The 21,765-nt window shown below is 48.2% G+C and overlaps 1 protein-coding gene across 7 annotated transcripts in view; it reads left to right on the forward strand.

Moving 5' to 3' along the window:
- The window catches only part of CACNB4 (calcium voltage-gated channel auxiliary subunit beta 4), a 78,087-nt gene that overhangs the window by 50,289 nt on the left and 6,033 nt on the right, over window positions 1-21,765 (forward strand). For 2 of the 7 annotated variants that reach the window (XM_039554835.1, XM_039554836.1), the window contains 11 exons: window positions 2,596-2,715; window positions 2,971-3,093; window positions 6,656-6,786; window positions 7,588-7,664; window positions 8,040-8,059; window positions 8,169-8,249; window positions 9,967-10,025; window positions 12,046-12,155; window positions 13,117-13,268; window positions 13,686-13,781; window positions 17,809-17,994. In XM_039554835.1, coding sequence (XP_039410769.1) covers window positions 2,596-2,715; window positions 2,971-3,093; window positions 6,656-6,786; window positions 7,588-7,664; window positions 8,040-8,059; window positions 8,169-8,249; window positions 9,967-10,025; window positions 12,046-12,155; window positions 13,117-13,268; window positions 13,686-13,781; window positions 17,809-17,994 — 1,155 coding nt within the window. Of the gene's footprint in view, window positions 1-2,595; window positions 2,716-2,970; window positions 3,094-6,655; window positions 6,787-7,587; window positions 7,665-8,039; window positions 8,060-8,168; window positions 8,250-9,966; window positions 10,026-12,045; window positions 12,156-13,116; window positions 13,269-13,685; window positions 13,782-17,808; window positions 18,989-19,106; window positions 19,160-21,765 lie in introns of those variants that run through there. The other 5 variants (XR_005602313.1, XR_005602314.1, XM_039554837.1 and 2 more) reach the window with 5 other exon arrangements.

Genomic DNA, 21,765 nt, shown 5'->3' on the forward strand with positions numbered 1-21,765 from the left:
TTTGGAAAAGCCCTCCAAGATCAAGCTGTGCCCAAACCCCCACCTTGTCACCAGCCCAGAGCACTGAGTGCCACATCCAGTCCTTTCTTGGACACCTCCAGGGATGGAGACTCCACCATTCCCTGGGCAGCCCCTTCCAGTGTCTGACCACCCTTTCCATGAAGAAATTCTTCCTTTGGGAACATTTTGGTGTACAAAAAAAAAGATGGGAAATGGCTTTCCTCCTCCTTTTCCTCTCACTTCCCTGTTGCAGTTTCAGCAAGTAGGAGCTGTCAGAGCAGAACTCACTGCACTTGGTGCTGAGCAGACAGCAGTGTTTGTGTTGGATTGTTGGACAATATTCTGTCAATATTCCACAATATTTCTGGCAATAATTCTGATCTTCAATCAAACATTTCAAACAGAACCAAAAATTCAGTACAACTTTGGCTCCTTTTCTGCCCCTCTTGCTGCTATTTGCAGAATGGTGCCTTATTTTCAGTGTGAGGCTGCAGCTCAGCATCATGTGAGTCACAGTCCTGGGGCTGCATCTTCCAGATAAGCCACTTGCTGTTTGGAACAACTTGGGAGAGCCGGGATCATGCGGATGTGATTGTACCAATCCCTATCACTTGGCACACAGGCACTGCTCAGCCTGGCAGAGCAGCCGGGGGTGGCCTGGCAGCATCAGCTGCTCTGGTTGAGGCTGTTTTGTTCTGACAGCAGTAAATAAGTCACTGTTCAAACACACACCAGTAAAAACCAGTATGGGCACTGTGGTCTGGTCCTGTTAAATTCCCTCACTGAGCTACGCTGGATCACATCAGACCTGAATGAATAAAGAGCCAGCAGTGCCCCAGGGGTGCCCAAGAGGCCAGTGGCCCCTGGGCTGTGCCAGCCCTGGTGTGACACAGCCCCAGGGCAGTGCCCGTCCCTGTGCTGGCGCTGCTGGGGCACCTCCAGTGCTGGGGACAGCTCTGGGACAAGGGGGACCCTGAGGGGCTGGAGGAGTCCAGGGAAGGGAACGGAGCTGGGAAGGGGCTGGAGAATTCCTGAGGGAGCTGGGAAAGGGGCTCAGGCTGGAGCAAAGGAGGCTCAGGGGGGACCTTGTGGCTCTGCACAAGTCCCTGACAGGAGGGGGCAGCCCCGGGGGGGGTTGGGCTCTGCTCCCAGGGAACAGGGACAGGAGGAGAGGGAATGGCCTCAGGCTGGGCCAGGGCAGGCTCAGGGTGGACAGCAGCAGGAATTTCCCCATGGAAAGGGAGCTCAGGCATTGAGATGTGCCTGTGGTGGGGCCTGGCCAAGTGCTGTGGCATCTGAGTTCCCTGGTCTCTGCTACATCCCGAAGGAAGCAGAAGGAAGAGCAGGATGTGTGGCTTCCCAGCTGGGAAAAGCTGAGCTGCTGCCAGCTCCTAATGCCAGTGTTCAGCCTGGGGATGCTCAACTTGTTCCAGCTCAGGACCCTGAACTCATGTGTCTTCCCAGCTCTCCCTGGGTGTGGGATGTCCTGGAAGGAATTTTCTGGTGTGTTTAAAATCACAGCTGTGGGTAAAGCTCCTGTTGGCAAATCCTGTTCTTGCCCAGGAGGAAATCTGCCTTTCCCAGTGACAGGCCAAGTTATGGGTATGGAACAAGGAGAGAGCACAGGCTCCTCAGTGGTTCTTAGCCAGAAGTCTTCTGATGGATGTGGATCCACAGGGATGGACAGGGATCCACAGCAATGGCCGTGTATTCACAGCACTGTTTAACAATATGTGAGTTTACATGGGCAGTAAGAATATTGACTTCTGCAGCAAATGTGTCCCTGTGCTGCAGGATATAAATCAATGGAAGGAAAAAAAAATTAAGGATATAATGCTGTAGAGTGGCTCTGTTGGAACACACAGAGCCACAGATTCATCAGGAATAAACATTCCCTGTTTTGCAGGGTTAAAGCCCTGTCTCCAGTGGCTCCACACACGCATAAAGATCAGGGGTGTGGGATGCTGGAGTCAGGCTGGTCTCTACAAAGAGAGGAGCCACTCCACACTTCAGGGGGTGCCAGGTATCCTGAAAAATGTCCAAAAAATGGCAAAAAAAGTCCAGCTGTGGCAGCACCTTCTTTCCACCCTCACAGGCTGATGCTCTCTGCTGCTGTCTGGATGTGCTGGTTTCGTGTTGTATTGATACAGAGCTGTGGTGTTGGCCTGTTGAGCAGCTTTAATAATGTAATTTTTGCCACTTTTTCCCCCTGGAAGCCCAGAACAAAGCTCTGTGTGAGTGGGAACAAAGCCCTTACACAATGGAGCGTATTCATGGGGAGGGATGATTCAAACCAAGCTTTTTAATTCCTTAATTATATTTGATGTGACCTAACCCTTGACAATCCTGAGTCTGAGGTTGTCAAACAGGATAGGAGTATTATAAAGACTTTTGGACAGTGCCCACAGCTGAGCTGGATTTCCCCGTGTCAGTAAGAAAGTGAAGGAGAGAGGTTTTCTCAGGATTGTTGTCTTTGTAAAACCCACTCAAAAAATGAAGAAACAAATTATTTTAAAAGTACTTTTAAAATTTGACTGGGGTGGGTGTTTCTGTTCCCTTACCTGTGTTTTCTTAGTGACCTGAATTGCCTTTCAGGGCTCAGCAGATTCATACACGAGCAGACCCTCAGACTCTGATGTCTCTTTGGAAGAGGACAGGGAAGCAATCCGCCAGGAAAGGGAGCAGCAAGCAGCCATCCAGCTTGAGAGGGCCAAGGTGTGTTCTTTTTCACTCCATCATGTGCCATTCACCTTCTGCCTGCTGTTAAAACTCACACTCTCTTTTGAAATAGTTTGGCAGTTGAGTCAGATAAACCACAGAGATGTCTGGGCAATAACAGTGTAAATATTGTCCTCTAAATGGGCATATTCTCCAGGGAGCTGAGCTCTGCTGGCCTGGGTGAAATTATTAGGGCTGAATTTTTATGGATGAAGAGTTTCCAGTGCTTGTGATGTGTTTTTCTGTTTGTAGTCCAAACCAGTAGCATTTGCTGTCAAGACCAACGTGAGTTACTGTGGAGCTCTGGATGAAGATGTTCCTGTCCCAAGCACTGCCATCTCCTTCGATGCCAAGGACTTCCTCCACATTAAAGAGGTAAAACCAAGGAAAAGGGGATGGGAAAGGGAATCTTCTTACAGGCCAAGGGCTTTGATTTGAACAGCTGAGCCATATCCACGAGAGCTGGGAGGAGGCAGGAGGGCATGGTGAGGTGGTTCTTCAGCCCTCGTGGAGCTCCTGCACCCTGGGCTGGTTATCCTGCCCTTTTGGAACACTTGGTGTTACCAACTTGTTGGAATTTGATCACACAGGAAGGAAATAATACCCTTCAACCTGGTGCATTGAGATTCTTTTCATCAGAGCAAGTTTGTGATGGATCAGAGATGGTGTAGTGAAAAGGGATTCCACTGAGCAGGAAGTGGAGCAGCACCAGGTCACACCAGGTCACAGCACATCTTCAGAAAGCACCAGATAGGCTCCCTTCCAGGGAGGAAGTAACACTTAGAATAATACAGCAAGAAAAGAAAATCCTGAAGAGGACAGATGCAAAAATAAGGGGAAAAATGGGAATAAATGAGCCCTGAGTATGGCTTTGGTAGAGAAAATTGCATTTTATTGCATGCTGAGCATATTTTCTGCAATTTTTTATCTGAAGTGAGTCCTCCACATTTGCATAACCCCCCGTTGTGCTGTAGATTGGTACAGAGGCTTGCAGCTTGCAAAAGCACTTTTTCATCTCTGCATTTTGGGTTTATTTTGGGGTGTTCAGTACTCATCTGTGTCTTTCTTTGAACACGTGTTCATCATCACTCCAGAGCACTGATCTCCCTTAGACAGAGCACATTCAGGAGGAAAACACCTGCTTCTGCCCCTCCTCTGGTGCTGGAACAGGGAATTGCTTTACATCCCCTCTCTCTGAGAGGGAGAGCCTGTAAATTCCCTTTTTCCAGTTAATCTTGGTTTTTCTTAAATGTGGCCACCTTTATTGTCAGGGCACTGATTGAGTTGCACACTCTAAGCTCTTGTCATGCTGCCCTGTACTTTTTTCCAGACAAGTGTCCCAAATCCATGTCTTGGCATTCCATGAGTTGTCTTCCAAGGTCTAAAAACCCGGGATCACACTGCCACTAAGCTGTAAACCATCTGCTTACTGGTGTTTGTCAGCTCGGCCTGCCCGGAGCTCTATCTCAGTAGGATTTGGGGAATGGTTCCCCATGCTGCAAAAAGGCTTTGCAGGATTTGTTTTTCAGTGATCTGGCAGGGCCTGCTCGGACCAGAACAATGGTTCCAGATTTGGGAATGATGCTAAGCTGGGTACAAAGTCGGGGCACCCTCAGGCAGGATGGAACAGAGGCAGTGAGCAAGGAGTTGCTATTTTGAGGACGTGTCTTGTATGTCTCATCTGTCTCCTCCAAACTATACATTCTGTGCTTGCTTAAAGGATGAAATGGCAACAATTCCTGACAGAGCAGAAGGAATCATGGGCATGGCAACCACGGGGAGGGAACGTGCTCCTCCCACACACTGAGGAACAGAGGGGAGGGAATGACCTAATGCAGATAAATCCTGTGTTCCTCACTGCATCCTTGGCATTTGTGTGTTCAGATGCTCTCAGCATAACCCTGGACTGCTTTGGGATGGAAAGGACCTTAAAATGGGCAGGGACACTTCCATTATCCCAGGTTGCTCCAAGCCCAACCTGGGAAGTGGACACTGCCAGGGATCCAGGTGCAGCCCCAGCTGCTCTGGGCACCCTGTGCCAGGGCCTCCCCACCCTCCCAGGGAACAGTTCCTCCCCAATCTCCCACCCAGCCCTGCCCTCTGGCATTGGGAAGCCATTCCCTGTGTCCTGTCCCTCCAGCCCTTATCCAGAATCCCTCTCCAGAGGGGCTGATTCTGATCCCATGTCTAGATGCATCACTCAGAGGTCCATGAAGAAAAATTCCCATGGTCAAGCTGTACCTTTAGAGCCAAACTGGAGCAGGCAGTGCCCATGGAACTCAGGTTCTATGGGGGTTCATTTTGTAGAGTCAGAGTGGTTTGGGTTGGATGGGACCTCAAAGCCCATCCAGTGCCACCCCTGCCATGGCAGGGACACCTCCCACTGTCCCAGGCTGCTCCAAGCCCTGTCCAACCTGGCCTTGGGCACTGCCAGGGATGGGGACTCCACAACCTCTCAGTTCACTGATTTCCAACAGCAGAATGCAGGATCCTGAAGGATTTGTCTGGTTCACAGACTGGAAGCAGTTCTGTAATTTAACATACTTCAGGTTAAGCTTTGCTCACTGCCACTGTCTGAACCAAGGTCAGAACAGCAGGAGGAATAAATACTTAGCTGGAATGATAAAATAATGGAACCTCTTGCCTAAATATATAAAAGAGGATAAAGAGGTTTTTCAGGGTATGAGGATTGCATTCCCTTAGTTTATTATATGTTAATGTTTGTGTTTATGATTGGGTTAATGTTCAAATGTATGGGTTGATAAAAACCCATTTATTTTTCAGTGCTGAGGCTCTGTGTTTCAGAGTCATCACCAGGCACTGCTGTACCTTTGACAGCAGGGACATGGTGTTTCTGTGTTCCTGCAAGAGCTGAAGTGCTTGCAAATGTGGAGCCAGGAGCAGTGATGATCTTGAAGATGAGATCTTTGTGATAGCTTTTTCCTCGAGGCAGGCAAACAAAACCCATTCACTCGTGCTGCTCTTAATGACTCCAAAGTCAGTTGTGAAAAGCAATGTTTCTTTTGAACACTGAGCTGCCTAATGAAGCAGAACAGAGGAGAGGCTTTTCAGATACTTTCCTTCAAAAGCTCTGCTGGCAGCAGCTACAACAAATCCTTTTCCACTCCAGTATCCACCAGGATACTGCTTTTCATCTTTCCATCATTAGGGATAGACCAGACTTTCAATAAAGCAGAAAAATATATGTTACTGAAGGTCAGTGATAAAATGCTATACTTTAGTTATATATTAAAGTTTCTTCCTAAAGGTGAATTTTTCTTAATCTGTCATAACCTGTTAATAACGTCCATACAAATACCTGGAAAGGAGGAAGGGAAAGTGGTGGTCTTTTGTCTAGACCATTAAATACGACAACCAATATTTGATGGGAAGCTGAAGGTGTTATTTTTATGTTTGCCTGCTTCATGTGGCTGCTGGGAGGTTGTTTGGTGGCCTCAGCTCAAAGAAATGGGTTCTGCTCATTAAATCAACCTTGAAATTAAATCAGCAAGGGACAGGACGAGGGGAAACAGCCTCAGTGCTCTGGTCTCCCACATCGGTGTGAGCCTGGTTTGATGCCTTTTCCTGGTCTTAAAATCAAGAGTTAGAAGGTTAGAAGGGGAAAAGGGATTTTACCTTGGTATTTATTTTAAGGATCCTTAGGTGCACACGTCCAGGTTGAATGCACCTGAAAGCACCCCTAACTACAAAGCTTCTGAGATGTTGAGTCTCCCAGCTGAACAAACAAGGCCAAGAATGGAGGCAAAAAGCACTGAGAATACAGAAGGTGTAAAAAGGTATAACAGGGGTATAAAAGAAAAGACAAAAATCATCACAGCATCAGGTTTGTTATCCAGTGTGGAGTTCAGGAGTGTGGATAACAAAGGGAGAGAATCTGGGAGCTGGAGAGGTGATGCCAGTGCTGCCTGTGTTGCAGAAATACAACAATGACTGGTGGATAGGGAGGCTGGTGAAGGAGGGCTGCGAGATCGGCTTCATCCCGAGCCCGCTGCGCCTGGAGAACATCCGCATCCAGCAGGAGCAGAAGAGGGGCCGCTTCCACGGAGGGTGAGAGTGCCCTGACCTTTGCAAATCATTTCAAATCCCTCCTCACACCGGGCAATATTTCCAAAGGTCACCCGCTGCTGGTTTATTGCAGGGCATTTGCAGTGTTGGATTTGGGATTCCCAGTGGAAATACGGATTTGCGGAGAGCGGGCGTGGGAGATGTTGGTGATGAGAAACAAAAAACGTGTTTGACTTTAGGAAAGAGCAGTGAGGGATAATGACAGGAATTTCTGAGGGTTTTGTGTCCCCGTGGCCTTAAGTCAACTTGATGCTCAAAGTCTCCCAGATTTTTTCCCAGCTTTTCTTATAGTTGTGGCTTTTTTCTTCCCTTTTTTTTTTCTTTTCTCTCCATTTTTGCCCAAACCAGACTTGTCAAACTTTGTAAGATCAGCTTTGCCATCCTTTATTCTTCATCTTCCAGCCTGAGGTTTCTGAGTCTCCACCCTGCCAGACCTGGAGATTGCAAATCCCTGGAAAAAGGTCTGAGAGATAAACCTGGGGAAATGCTTTCAGAATGGCTGAACAGCATCCAAATTTCTTTTATAATTTTTGACACAACTTCAGAGGAAGCCAATATACAGGTCTCAATATACAGAGAAATTACTGAGCTCAGTGAGATGCTCCTGGATTTACATGATAAAATTCCAAATTATAATGATAAAAAGTTCATTTTTGAGCAGCTTTGTTAGTTAGAGTCATTTATATCTGTATAACCTTGAGATTCCTTATGGGGCAATTCCTTCCCAAAACCTCCCACATTTTGGGGTACCTGGTGTTAACGGGGCTCTTTTTGCTGCTGTAGGAAATCTAGTGGGAATTCTTCTTCAAGCCTTGGAGAGATGGTTTCTGGCACATTTCGAGCCACACCTACAGCCACAGGTACAACAGGATTTATTTAAGGAAACCCTCGTGTTGTAATAATTCTATTTAAAAACCCACACATGAAAAATGCAGGTTTCCCCCTTTGCTGAGTTATTGAGATGTTTTACAGCAAAATGCTTGCATGCACAGGGGAGGAGGACATCTATTTCTAGCCATGCAGGAGTTGCTAAGGGCTGGGAAAAAGCCTTGGGAACAGTGGCAGCTGCCCCAGAATGCCCAGTTTAATGCACAGGTTGCCCAGTTTAATGCACAGATTGCCCAGTTTAGTCAGGGCTGAGCAGAGGGAGGTGCAGAGAGAAATCAAAGTGCTTTGGCAAAGGGATTTCTGGTTGCATGGATGTGTTTTAACCAAGTTCTCATTTGTTCTTCCAGCAAAACAGAAGCAAAAAGTGGTAAGTGATGCTTTTGTTTCCATTTTATTTCATTCTAATTCATAATTCCCAGGATTTCCCTACGGATGTTGTGTGGTTGATGATCTGAAGGGTTGTTTTTTCCCTCTAGACAGAACATATTCCCCCCTATGATGTAGTGCCATCCATGAGACCTGTGGTGTTGGTGGGCCCATCACTCAAAGGCTACGAGGTATGAACTCAGCTGTTTGCAATTAATTCAACTTTTATTATCTGCAGTCATCCTCAGTAATTCAGTGTGTGGCTCAGTGCAACTGGTTCATGATAATTTCAGGTGATTTAGCTTAAATAATTACCAAAAATGTTCTATAAGAGCTAAGAGTTACTTCTACCTTGTACTGTTTTAAAGCACAGTGCAAATCCATTCTTTCCAGTGCACTCATTCCTAATTAAATCAAGTAAAAAAGAATTTGTGTCTGCTACAAGCAGCCAAATTAATGAGCTGGACTGTACACATGAAAAATGTTCATCAAACCAGCCCATGCTTTGAACTTAATTAGCAAAACATTTGAAGGAGCTTCCTTGTTGTTCCCCTTTTTTCACTGTATTAATAAATTCCAATACATTTGTACAGAAACCTTTAACCCTCCTAAAAGGTTCCCCAGGTGGAAGTGGGCAGGATAACGTGCCCAGATAACCAGGACAGCCTTTTTTTAGGCTGCTGCAGATTCAAGTGAGCATTTACCACGTGCTAAATGAGCAGAGACTTCTAGCAGGGCAGTTTAGGGAGCTCAACCATCTGGGAAGTGCTGAACCAGGAACTAAATGAACATAAAATCAAACATACACTTCATTAAGCTTAATTAATGTTGTCAGTAATTTATAGGATATTATTAAACATATTGGAGTGGTTCTTTTTGGGAGGTTACAGCCTTGGCATAATGCAGTGTTCTGGCATTGTTTTTATGTAAGAGTGACTGAAGGTGCAGCTCAGCAGAGCAGGTACTTCATGTTCTGCTCTCTGCCTTTTAATTTGATGGGGAAGTTTTTTGACAGGAGTAAATTCCCTCTGTGCTGCACCACAGATCAATTTACCTCTCGAGGTTGGAGGGGAGAGAGGCTGTTTGTTAACAAAAACCTCTTCAAATCTGCCACCCTGTCTCTTTTTTAAAGAAAACAACACTAAACACAACACCTTGAACATACAAATGTGTGTAAATGGTAACACAGAATACTAATTTCAGTAACAAAAATGCTTGATCTTGCTTGGGGGAAATGGTTTTGACTGTTCTTTTCTGTCTAAATGCTGAAGGAACCAGTTTGGAAGAGAGAAGTAAACTGGCAGAGAGGCTTGGGGGCTTTGATGAAGCTCCTGCCTGGCCTGGCAGATAATAATTGTCAGCCTGAGTTGTCCTGGAAAGGACAAGGAGCTGCTCAGTAAATCAGATGGCAGAGATGACAGCTCTTGGGGCTGAGCATCTCAGATGTGTTCCTATGTCCAGGAGTGGGAACATCCCATTTTTTTGCTGGTATCCCTCTCTGAGAACAGTCCCCCAGCATGACAAATCTCACGCCTCAAGTCTGAAGCCCACTGGAACAACGTTGCTGTAGGAAAGGCCCAAGTGGTGTGTCCAGCAAACATCCCACGTGGTTGTGCCATGCTCTGAGGCTTTGGGATGGTGCTGGATGTGGAAGGGGGTGAGGAATGCTCAGTGCAGGTCAGGGTAGGAGCACACAGAGTGACAGCTCTGCACTGGAGCAGTGAGGCAGGAGACTTCCATGGACTTACTGCCGAGTGCTGTGCCAGGAGCATGGCACTGGAATGGTTGCTGCCCATCAAGGGTGTTGATTGTTGGCTGTATCCCTGCCTTCTACTCACCTCTTTCCTTCCTTTTGGCTTCTTTCTCTCCCTGTCCGTCCCCCTGCTCAATCTTCTCCCCTCTGCCAAGGTGACAGACATGATGCAGAAAGCTCTCTTTGACTTCCTGAAGCACAGGTTTGATGGGAGGTGAGAAACTCTGTCCTTCTCATGCTGCTTTGCCCATGTGTTACTAACATTTCAGTGAATTATTTCATTTTTTTAATGCCAGAGGGTATGCTGCATGATCAAAGCTGATTTTCTGGCTTTGTGAAGAGTGGGACACAGCTCCTGTGTTACTAGGGGTGCACACATCTGCATTTCTGCCATGGCTGGGCTAGGATTTCTTAGCTCAACATAAGAATTCTGTCTCCGTGTCTTCCCAACACCTAAGAACAATCAGCTCTTAAATATTCTCTATATAAGATTATATTTTGACTGCAGGCAAAAATACTGAAAAAAAGGTGGTTTGAAGAAGGAAATGCTGAGGAAATGCTGAAATAAAATACAGGAAAAGAACTGTAAGGAGGGTTCCTCCTTCAGCTGGAGCATTTCTTGGTGAGCTGTGGGAGGATAATTTGGATTTCCTTGCTAGGAGCACTGGCTTGGTCCATGGCATCACCTCCTTTCCTTGGAGCTCCTCAGTCCTTGTAGGTGTCTGCTGCATCTTTGGGATGTTCTGCCCTTCCCAGTCAGTTCAGGATATTCAGGATATTCCAGCTGGGAGAAGGAGCTGTTCTGGTAGTGCATAACACTTAAGTCAGGTTTGAAACACCCAAACCATGGGCACTGGGGCAAGGACAATGATGTTGTGTAGAAGAGCTGGAGCAGGATTTAGGGATTTTAGGAGTGAGGAGGTGGCAGTGCTGAAGTGATCCATAAACAGCTCAGAGGGAACATTTAATGATCAGCTTCTGTGCAAAGTATCTCCTCTCTGCCCTGTTCTGAGTTGCTCAGCTCAAGTGATTTTCTGGAAATCCTAATTTCATCAGCAGTATTGGCAGCTGGATCAGGTGGGAGTATGAAATTTCAGCAGTGGAGAGCTCAGTGCCACCAGCAGCCTGAGACCATTGATTTTAGCTCTGAGTAACTCAGGAAAAAGCTGCTTCTTGGTCCTCCTGCCAACTTTTACGGCTTCATGGTCTTTCTCCTGTCTCCCTTCTCCTTCCTTTCCATCTCTTCTGCAGTTTTGTGAGAGGTCCACGTTACTGAGAAAGGAGCTGAGTGTCCAAGGAAGAGCCTTTCCAAAGGCATCAGTGAGACCTGACTCCTTGCCTGCCTCTGAATTCCCTTGGCTTTGCCAGCTCCTTCCTCTGCAACTGCAACCTCCTCTGCTGGCCAGTGAGCCAAAGACCCACAGTCCATGAATTTCTATTTTAAACTCACTTTTACTTTTGGCCTCTACTGTATTTTCTGGCAATGCATTTATTTATGTATTATACAGAAAAATACCTGCACTTGTTTTTAACCCTCCAGCTGATAATTTCACTTAGAGCTGCAGAAATCCTAGGTTCTGTGGAAAAGTTGCTGGTCATTCCCAGCTTGCTTGCTTTCCATTTTTCCTGGCTCCTTGGATCATCCCAGGCCTCCTAAATGGATTTTACATGAAGGGATTGTGTGCTCTCTGCTCTATAACATTTTGCCTCTTGTCAGCTCACTGACAGATGAAGTAAATAAATCACCTGCCTTAAGTTGAAGAGGTGCAGTGAAGTTAAACTTGCGTTAAAGCAGCCCAGAGAGCTCCAGTTCCTTTTCTCCTGCTCCTCCCAGCCCCTGGCAGAGCTCACTGTCAGCTGGGCCAGGTTTACTCCTGGTGTAACTCTGAGGGAGGAGGAAGTGCTGTCCCACTGCAGCTCCCTTGTTCTGAGCGCCCCAAGCCTCACATAACTCACAGCATTTATGGCACTGTGTAAATTCACGCAGGAGATGAGTGAGTTGGGAGGAGAAAAGTTGATTAATGCACTGAGGAGAATAGCAGGAACTCCATCCCAGAGCTCAGGGAGTAGGAAATACCTCCCAGTTACCCAGCACTTCTCTTCAGTTGTTCTTTAATGATGCCATAACTCAGCTGGAAACGTGTCTGAGTGTGTTTTATTGTGTTTGCCCTTTGGAATGGGCTGTGCCTGGAAATCCCACTCCTGTGTTTGTGTGTGCTGTGCTCTCCTCCCAGGATATCCATAACCAGAGTGACAGCTGACATCTCCCTTGCCAAGAGGTCTGTGCTCAATAACCCCAGCAAGAGGGCGATAATCGAGCGCTCCAACACCAGGTCCAGCCTAGGTAAGGCACTCCACAGGTGCAATTCAGGGTGTGGTTACACACAGGAGGGAAGGGACGCGATTCCAGCCTTCCAGACCACAGAATCTGAGCAGAGAGGGACCCACAGGATCACTGATCCAGCTCCCATCCCTGCCCAGACACCCCAAATTCCCACCCTGGGCATCCCTGGCAGCGCTGCCCAACGCTCCTGGAGCTCTGGCAGCCTCAGGGCCGTGCCCATTCCCTGGGGAGCCTGGGCAGTGCCCAGCAGCCTCTGGGGGCAGAACCTGCTCTCCAGCCTAACCCTCCCCTGGCTCAGCTCCAGCCATTCCTAAGGTAACAGCAGTTCTGCAGATTCAAATGTGTCTACAGCATTTTACTGCATAATCCTGAGTTGGCCTCACAGCTCCTCCTTCTTCCCAGCCCTGTGCTTTTAATTCCACTTCACAAGGGGCCAAAGAGTTTTCACTTGTCCAGCCAAGGAAATGTCATTCCTGACCCTGGGACCAGTTTTGAGTTTAATGTTGAACAGCTCCAGCTGGATTTTGCTGTCCAGCTGTGAGACTTGGGGTCCTGCCCCTCTCCTCAGTGTCATGACTGGTGGGTAGCAGTGGCCTGAGGAATTTTTATTTGGATTCCATTATCTTGGAGGTCTTTTCCAGCCTTCATGATTCTGTGATTGTGTGGTTCTGTCTTGCAAAAGGGTGGAAATCTGTGTGTAGCACGTGCATCCCAATATCCTGCTCTCTGGGACACCATCCCAGGAGGTAGGAGGAGTTGGGTTTGGTAAAAAAAAGAGCCCAAATTCCAAATCTCTGACATCCTGAGTGACTGCTGGCACTGGAGGTACAGGGAACAGGTTATTTTATGGAAATGCCATAAACTCACATGTGGAGTCTGTGACAGTAAGTGGGTGATGATATTTTCATCCCAGTGCTCCGGGGGGGTTCAGTGCTTTCACCTGCTTTGTTTTCCTTTGCAGCTGAAGTGCAGAGTGAGATTGAAAGAATCTTTGAGCTGGCCAGGTCCTTACAGCTGGTTGTCCTGGATGCAGACACTATAAATCACCCTGCACAGCTTATCAAGACATCTCTAGCACCAATTATTGTCCATGTGAAGGTGTCCTCTCCGAAGGTAATGCCTCTCACCTTACAGTCCAGGAGGGACCTGGAGGGCAGGGTGGGAATGGGCAGTGTGGAATCTGCACCTGAAAAGGGGAAAAAGTGACATAATGTGCTGCTGCTGCTGCCACAGTCCATCGAGCAACCCAGATAATGCTGTATAATTTTCATGCTCCTCTATTGTCAAAAATAACTTAGTAGTTAAAGTAGGATAAAGCAAAAACGCATTTGAAATTTTTCAAGGGATCAAACGTGATCCAGAGAGAAACATGCCCAGCTCTCAGAGGGGTTATCAGAAAGGTTTGGGATATTCAAGGACAGTATTTTATGGAGAGCTTCTGCCCTCGGTAATCCCTCAGGGGGATGTCAGGCTGAGCTTTAGGGAGATAAATGATCCTTAAATTCACCTTTTGCCCTTTCCTCCTTTCAGGTTTTGCAGCGATTGATCAAGTCCAGAGGGAAGTCACAAAGCAAACACTTGAATGTCCAGTTGGTGGCAGCTGATAAACTTGCACAATGCCCACCAGTAAGTACAGAGGAGAGGCTGAAGAACTCCTGCTTTGTGGAATTCTGATGATCCCTGCTGTGCTGATCCCTGTGCTGAGCTGGGTCCATCCATTATCACTCCCTCGTGCTCACACAGCCCTGCACTCGTGAGACACCAAGCACTGCAGACTTTCATCCTGGTTATCCTGCCCCGGGTTTGTTTTGGTCTTTTGCAGGGTGACAGGGCAGGAATGACGTGGAGGGGACAACAGATCAGTTCATTAGCAAATTACATCATTGGGGGAGCACCAGGTCGCAGAGGGACAAAGTCTGAGTTGGGAGAGGAGGCTGCAGAGGCCTTCCCTCACTGCAGAGGGAGTCCAGGCCCACTGGGTGCACAGGAGGGAAAGGGGTGTGCAGGCATGTGAGCCCTGATCCTGATCCCAAAGGCCATCCCAGTCACCTCACCAGAGCACAGGCACTGCTCTCCCACCTCCTGATCAAAGATCCTGCCCCTCTCCTGGCATTCCCTGCTGCTGGTGGAGCAGAGGCCTGCCAGGGCTCCTGGGCAGGGCTGTGGGCGAGGCTCCGCAGGGGTTTGAACAGGGCAGCTCAAACTTGCTGTTGGTCCTGAAAACCACACCTGGTTTCTGGGACAGAGGCAGTGGAAATGGACTTGGATGTGGCTTTGTGTAGGATCCATGTGGGATATTGGGATGGGAGTGCAGAGACCCCTCTGGTACCAGGGCAGTGATGTGGGGCAGCCACAGCTTCTTTGGGCAGCCTGTTACATTTCAGCTCAGCTGAGCTCAGCTGTGTTACATTTCCCACATGGAATTTTTTACTGAGTTGTGTTGTCACAACTTAAAATGCTGATGGGTTATTCCTGTGTGCCATCCAGGTCCCACTAACCCAACCAGAATTGTAACTGTCCTGGAGAACAAACTGATCCCTCTAAAACACATCCATTCCCTGATGGATGTGAGCTGAGGAACTGCAGCTGCAGCTGCCCCTGTTTGAATGGTTTGCGGTGTTTACCCTGAGCTTACACACAGAACACCCCTCTGCACACTGTCCTGTGTGAAAGGTGGTTCCTCTGGCACCTGCACACACAACCCTGGGCAGTTTCACAGCCTTTTTTTTGTTCTTTATGCAGTGGTTTCCTCTTACTCAGCTTCACTTTGCTCACATCAGCGGAAATGAGAGAAGTTACCAGAGAAGCTGTGGCTGCCCCTGGATCTCTGAAAGTGTCCCAGGCCAGACTGGACAGGGCTTGGAGCAGCCTGGGATAGTGGAAGGTGTGATGAGATGGTTTTTTAGGTCCCTTCCAACCCAAACTTGTACAATTCCCAGATTCCATAAAATGATCCTTGTTCTGCTGCAGCTTGTTGGGTGCATGGTGGCACTTGGATTGTCCATCCCTGCATCTGCTAAACTCTGCCTCAACACCCAGTCCTGGAATTGCATTCCAGTGCTGAAGGCAACCAAGGGAGGACCCACCTGGATCAGAAGAGCCTTTCCCAGTGTCAGAGCACCAGGTTTCACCATGACCCCAGCCCTGCTCCGAGGCTGCTTCCGCCCTGCCGTGCCCAGGAGCTGCTCACAAACCAGCTCAGCACTTTGCACTGGTGATGGGAAGGAAGTGGCTGCTGACTGAGAGCTCTCTCAGGGAGATGACAGTCTGGCTTGGCTCGAAATTAAAGTTGGTCCATGATTTAATTAAGTAAAAGTACATTGCTAAGAGCAAAGGCACTGCTCCCTCTCTCCTGCTTCACGCCTTTTGCAGCTCCAGTTCCTGCAAGAGGAGGATTTGGAGTTTGTTTAAGGGGAAGGTCCTTGCAAAGGATGCAATCCTCACTTTGTTCCTTTGCTGAGAGCCAGCCATAAGGAATGAGCTGGTGCTGCATGTCTAGACATGTTAAAAATAGCTGTCTCTTTGGGCATATTTGAGCTCAGGAACTGCTTTCATTATTAATTCCTTGCTAATCTCCCCCTGACGCTGCTCGAGCCGGCGTTGGGCACTGCAGGGCACCAGGAATATTGCAGGACTCCAGGAACTCCACTGCAGGAACATTACAGGGCTCAAGGAAACACAAACTGTACATCTCTAAATACACTGCTCATAAACAGTTCATTATGGTTGTTATTCTTTAAAACTTCTGAATTCATGCCCATGCTAAGAGAGGGTACAAACCCCTCTGGTCTATTTGACACAACCTAAAAAATACCTGAAATTATACTGCAGCAGAATTAAATTGCATTGGTTAATTAAAATATAATTGGGATAGATCTACAAGTTGAGATTCCTCCTCCTCTCAGGTACACAGTGATTCTACAGCGAAACAGGAGGGGACAGCGGCCACTGGATTTCTCTTCAGGAAAGGCCACTGTGTATCACTAGAGAGTCACCAGGAGCTGGGAATGCTCCTGTGGTAACTGTTTTATGCATGCTGGAAGAAAATTTTGCAGAGGAATTGCTTTACTCCATGACCCTCATGAACAGGGACTGCCCCACAAGATGATTTCCTGCCAAATACATGGAAACAGAACAAACCCAGCTGAGGGATGAGCAGAACTGTTAAAATGGCAAGAGAAAACCTGAGTGTTTCCCCTGTCATTTGTTCTCCTTGTCAGACACTGGAGTTGGGATCCTGCCAGGGCTGCAGCTCCTCCGTGTGACCTCCAGGGACAGCCTGAGAGGCTCCCAGGCCAGTGTTCCTGTGCAGTGAAATATTAAAAGGGTGACAGTTGTTAAGAGTCCTAAATCCAACTTAATTCCTTGCTTAAGAAAACATGTTACACTCCAAGTGTTTCGTTTCAGTCTCTTCCAAAGCAAAGTATATGTAAGCAAACCACGCTCTTTTATTTTCTAATTTAACTGTGTTTTAATTACTGACTTCTTCCACAAGTGAGTGGTAGGCTGGAATGTGTGGTGCATCAACATGTGGGTGAATAGCAAAGGAGTAAAAGCAGTAAATAAAGAGAGGAGCAAAAGAAGAGCAATAAACGCTGAACTGGACCAAGGGATGCAGTGTTAGGAATATTCTGATTAGAAGAAAACTCCTCCTTGCTGGCAGAGGAGGAAACCTTTCTCTACCATGCTGAGAAGAGAGAATAAATATAAAAAAAAAATATAAAATGGCTTTATTATTTTAAATCTTATTCTAAGAGCTGTAAAAACAAGTGGAAGAGAACAGCCTGTGGTTGGTGTTGGTTGCCCTTTACACCCGCAGCACCTGCAGTTACTTTCCATTTCCTGTGCTATTTTCACAGCATTTTGCAAAGTTAAGACTAGAGATGAGATAGGAAGTGGAACTGCTGAAAACAGGGTTGTGTTTCTCTCAAGGGGCTCTGCTGGTTTTGGCAAGTTGGAGGGCAGGCAGGGATGGAGGTGGTGTCTAAAGTAAATTCCTGAAGCAGGAATGCTGCCGCTGTCAGGACTGCCTCATGCCTTCACTGCTGTGGGAATGGTTTTAGGGGCATCAGCGCTGGAAAGAAATGAATTCATTAAGGGGTTTTGTGCCTTGCAGCGTGGCAGGGCTCACACAACACGTGGGGACAGTGTCCAGCGACTCCTGAGGCCTTTGGCTCTTGGTCACCTTCTAAACCCACCTGTACCGTTTTCTTCTCCAGCCACAGAATCCCAGAATGGTTTGGGTTGGAAGGGACCTTAAAGGCCATCCCATCCCACCCCTGCCATGGGCAGGGACGCCTCCCACAGTCCCAGGCTGCTCCAAGCCCCGTCCAACCTGGCCTTGGGCACTGCCAGGGATCCAGGGGCAGCCACAGCTTCCCTGGACACCCTGTGCCAGGGCCTGCCCACCCTCCCAGCCAGGAATTCCTTCCCAATATCCCATCTCTCCCTGCCGTGTTTCAGTGTGAATCCATCCCCCTTGTCACTCCATGCTGTTGTAAGCCCCTCTCCATGTTTCCAGCTCCCTCCCGCTCTCCCATGCTCTGATTCCTGTTCATTGAACAATTCCAAGGCCCAGTGTGACAAGAAGCGTTTGCCAGCTCTGTGTCCCCCGTGTCACACGGCCGTGACTGCCCTGTGTCCCTGTGCCCAGGACATGTTCGATGTGATCCTGGACGAGAACCAGCTGGAGGACGCCTGCGAGCACCTGGCCGAGTACCTGGAGGCCTACTGGAGAGCCACCCACACGTCCAGTGCCACGCCCATGACCCCCCTGCTGGGCAGGAACCTGGGATCCACCGCCCTGTCCCCGTATCCCGCCGCAATCTCCGGCCTGCAGGTAGGAACAGCCCTCGGAGCGCCAGGCAGTGCAGAGCAGGTGGGTTCGTTCAGTCTGCCAGGGGCTGTAGTGTGACACGGTCTGTGCAGCATCGCTGACGCTGCTCTGGGAGGCACCACTCCCCGTTTGGCCTCTGCCAAGACCAGCTCAGGGGTGTAAGCAGGGAGGAAGCAGCTCCTCAGCCCAGTGCTGAAGACTGGGAATGCTCTGCCTTTAGTGGGAAGTTAAACAGCCATCAGTTTCCTAGCCAGGAATCGGCTCTGTAATGATCCCTTTTATTCTACCCTCATTAACTTCACCAAACATTCACTTTTGGGTGGAAAAGCTTGTTCTTTGAGTGTGAATAAAAGACATTATTTCTTTACCCATTGAAAAAAATTGTGACCCTTTTTTTCCACAGGGATAGCTCAGACTCGGCTGAACTTTGACACTTCAATCGTGGCATGTAAATAGTCCTTAATGAGAAGTACGTGCTTTATTAAGTTTGAAACCAGAAATGTGTGGGGTTAATAACTGGGGATGCTTGAGGGGCTCAGGATTGCAGGGAGCTTTAAATCCTGCAAGTTTCAGTGTGTGGGGGACTCCAGGAGTGTCACTTGCTAATGTACGTCAGAAATAGAACTGAACAAATGACATTTAATGAATAATTCACCTGACAAATGTAACGTCTCCTCTGCTTGTGGAGTGTCTGGAAGCAGGTAACAGTTTTGGAGGAAATGACTGTTGTTTGGTGTTTTCAGTTAACATCCAGCTGGTTTTGCTGTGAGTGAGCTGCACTTCCCTGAAGGTGCTTAATTCCTGCACTCACCTTTCTAAAGCCGTGCTTGGTTTTATTGGGACCAGCAAGTCACTGTCTCCTGAGTGGCTGAATGCACAAGCACTGTTCTGTTACTAATAACATGCACATGTAAACTGTTGTTTCCATTTCCCACTTGCCTTAAAGTTTCAGTTTTCCATCCCTTCATGCCAATAAAATACCATCTGCAGAACTTTTCACCTCTTCAGTTTCATTTTGAGAACTGGGTGTATCCACAGAATTTTTTTCAGGCATTTATTTCTCTCTGATCAATGGACACCAGCAATAACTGTGAAATGTTGCTCCATTTACTTAGGGAAAACTCACACTGAAGATGAAAATCACCCCTGTGCAGTGGGCTGGCTGAAGGTATGCATCACTTAATCCCCACTTCACCCGAATTCCAAAGGGTTTTGGTGGGATCAATGGTGCTGGTGCTCTGCAGAGGGGTAAATTTCTCCTGGAGTGATCGATGCCCAACCAGAGGCTGCAGGTTTTCCGTGCCAGGAGGGTTCAGGCCCTGGTGTTTGCCATGGTTATCTCACAGTAAGGACTTCCACCATCCCTGTTACCCATGTTGGAGGTTTTATACTCATCCAAACCTGTGGAAGGATTTGCATCAGCTTTCACTGTGATGATGTGTGTGGTAATTAGAAAGCACTCAGGCTAATTAAGCTAGCAAAGGTGCTTGTGATACAGGAAGATTTTATATTCCTTATGCCCTTGGTACGTGGGGGACTGAAAAGGAAAAGCCCAAAGCCTCACATAGCAGTGAGCCTGATACAGGTGTGCTGGGACAGGCTGTCCCTGCTTTGCCAAAGCCAGATTTGGGAAGCTCCCTTTTTTACCTGGCTGTGGCCTGGACTTTGGTTTATTGAGAACTGAACTCCTGACTCACGGAGGTCATGAGGGTGACGTTCTGTGGCACAGATCCAGAGCAGTCAGAGAGGGCACAGGTGGCACTGCTGGGTCTGTCATACCTGATCCTTGGAATCGCCTTCCTTACAGGAAGAGCTGGATGCTGAGCTGAGGGGGAAGAGTAAATTTGATCTTTGCCAATATTTCCTAGAAAAAATATTTATTGCTCTGAGAAGTTGTGGCTGTGCCTGGATCCCTGAAGTGTCCCAGGCCAGGCTGGACGGGGCTTGGAGCAACCTGGGATAGTAGAAGGTGTTCCTACCCATGGTAGGGGTGGGACTGGGTGATCCTTAATTTCACTTCCAACCCAAACCATCCTGGGATTCTCTAACTCTCTAACCAGTCATTTCCCTCTGTGCCTGGTTAGCTCTAAATGCAGTCTAGCCTAATTTCAGTGCATGGACTCAAATCCTGTAGCTCAAGTTTTGGGGAGATGTGTTCCTTAGGCTCCAGGGGATTGGGGTTTCAAGTCCATTCCTGCAGGTTGTCATTCCAATGACACAGCAGGATCAAAAGTTGTTTGGGACATCAGACCAATGTGTAACCACCCCAGGTGTGTCCCATGATGACACCCCAGGAGCTCAGCAGCAGCACTGGGATGAGCACACAGCCCAGGGAAGCAGGAAGGTTTCAGGAAAGCAGCAGGATGCAGCCTGAGAGGTGAATCACCACAGGGAAGGCACAAGAGGTGAGCACAGACATAAAGCTGCAATTGATGAGGGGATTATACATCCAAACTGCATTTGTGTCAGACAAACACAAGGGTAATTCATCATGGAATCCCAGACTGGTTTGGGTTGGGAGGGACCTCAAAGCCCATCCTCTCCCCCCCTTCCATGGGCAGGGACACCTCCCACTGTCCCAGGCTGCTCCAAGCCCCAATGTCCAGCCTGGCCTTGGGCACTGCCAGGGATCCAGGGGCAGCCACAGCTGCTCTGGGCACCCTGTGCCAGGGCCTGCCCACCCTCCCAGCCAGGAACAATTCCCAATTCCCAATATCCCATCCAGCCCTGTCCTCTGGCACTGGGAAGCCATTCCCTGTGTCCTGTCCCTCCAGGCCTTGTCCCCAGTCCCTCTGCAGCTCTCCTGGAGCCCCTTTAGGCCCTGCAAGGGGCTCGGAGCTCTCCCTGGAGCCTTCTCCAGGTGAACACCCCCAGCTCTCCCAGCCTGTCTTTAATTCCTGAAGCACTTTGCCATAATCCCCACTAGAGCTTGGTGCTCTGAGGAGAGCTTGGGGATCCCGTGGCTGGAGTTCTCCCCAGTAGTGGGGGTGAGGTTGCAGAGGGAACCCCTTGTTCAGGGCCCCTCTCCAGGAGCCTCCCTGGCGGCACCGCCCCGGAGCTGTAACCACACACCCCCTGCTCCATCCCTGCCCCTCCACACCCGCCTTGGATATAAATTATTCAGGAAAACAGTCGCCAGGCAGGGGCTGTAGCAGCAGGAGGAAGGTTTTATATCCCTGAGAGCAGGGGCTGGAGTTTCAGCACGGAGTTTGTCCTGAGAGATGGGTGCTGATAGTCCTGAGAGGTTTAATGTATGTTGAAAGCAAACAAAGGGCTTACTTTAGGCTACTTCTTCATTGTGCCATTAACTGGCAAAAAAATTTGAACTCATTTTGTTCATGTGACAAATGATGGGCATTGTCATTATGGGAATGTGAGGAAAGCAAGGGCTTCTAATTAACAAATGACCTTAGGAAGGGATTTTCTGTCAACATATTTTAAATACTATGTTTTAGTTGAAGGAATTTGTTATTATCTAATCATTTTAGTCTCCCCTTGTCTGCCTGCTGAGTAGCCCATCGTGGTTTGGTCATAGGAAGGGTTTAAATAAGGCTCAGAGCTGCACCTCTAAAAACAACCCCAACGAGCATCTTCAGATGTGTTCCAAAACTACAGAAATGGACGCTTAGACATTCCCTAAGCAGAGTAGCAGCGTGAATGTTCTGTTCCTGATCAGAGAAAAGTGATAAATGCTGACTACATCAGCTCACTTTTCATGCTCTCTGTGACGATACTCAGCAGGGCGAGCCCGCGCTCCCGCTGCCCGCGGCAGGA

This window comes from Corvus cornix, chromosome 7 (genome assembly GCF_000738735.6).
Source record: "Corvus cornix cornix isolate S_Up_H32 chromosome 7, ASM73873v5, whole genome shotgun sequence".
Taxonomy (NCBI): Eukaryota; Metazoa; Chordata; class Aves; order Passeriformes; family Corvidae; genus Corvus; species Corvus cornix.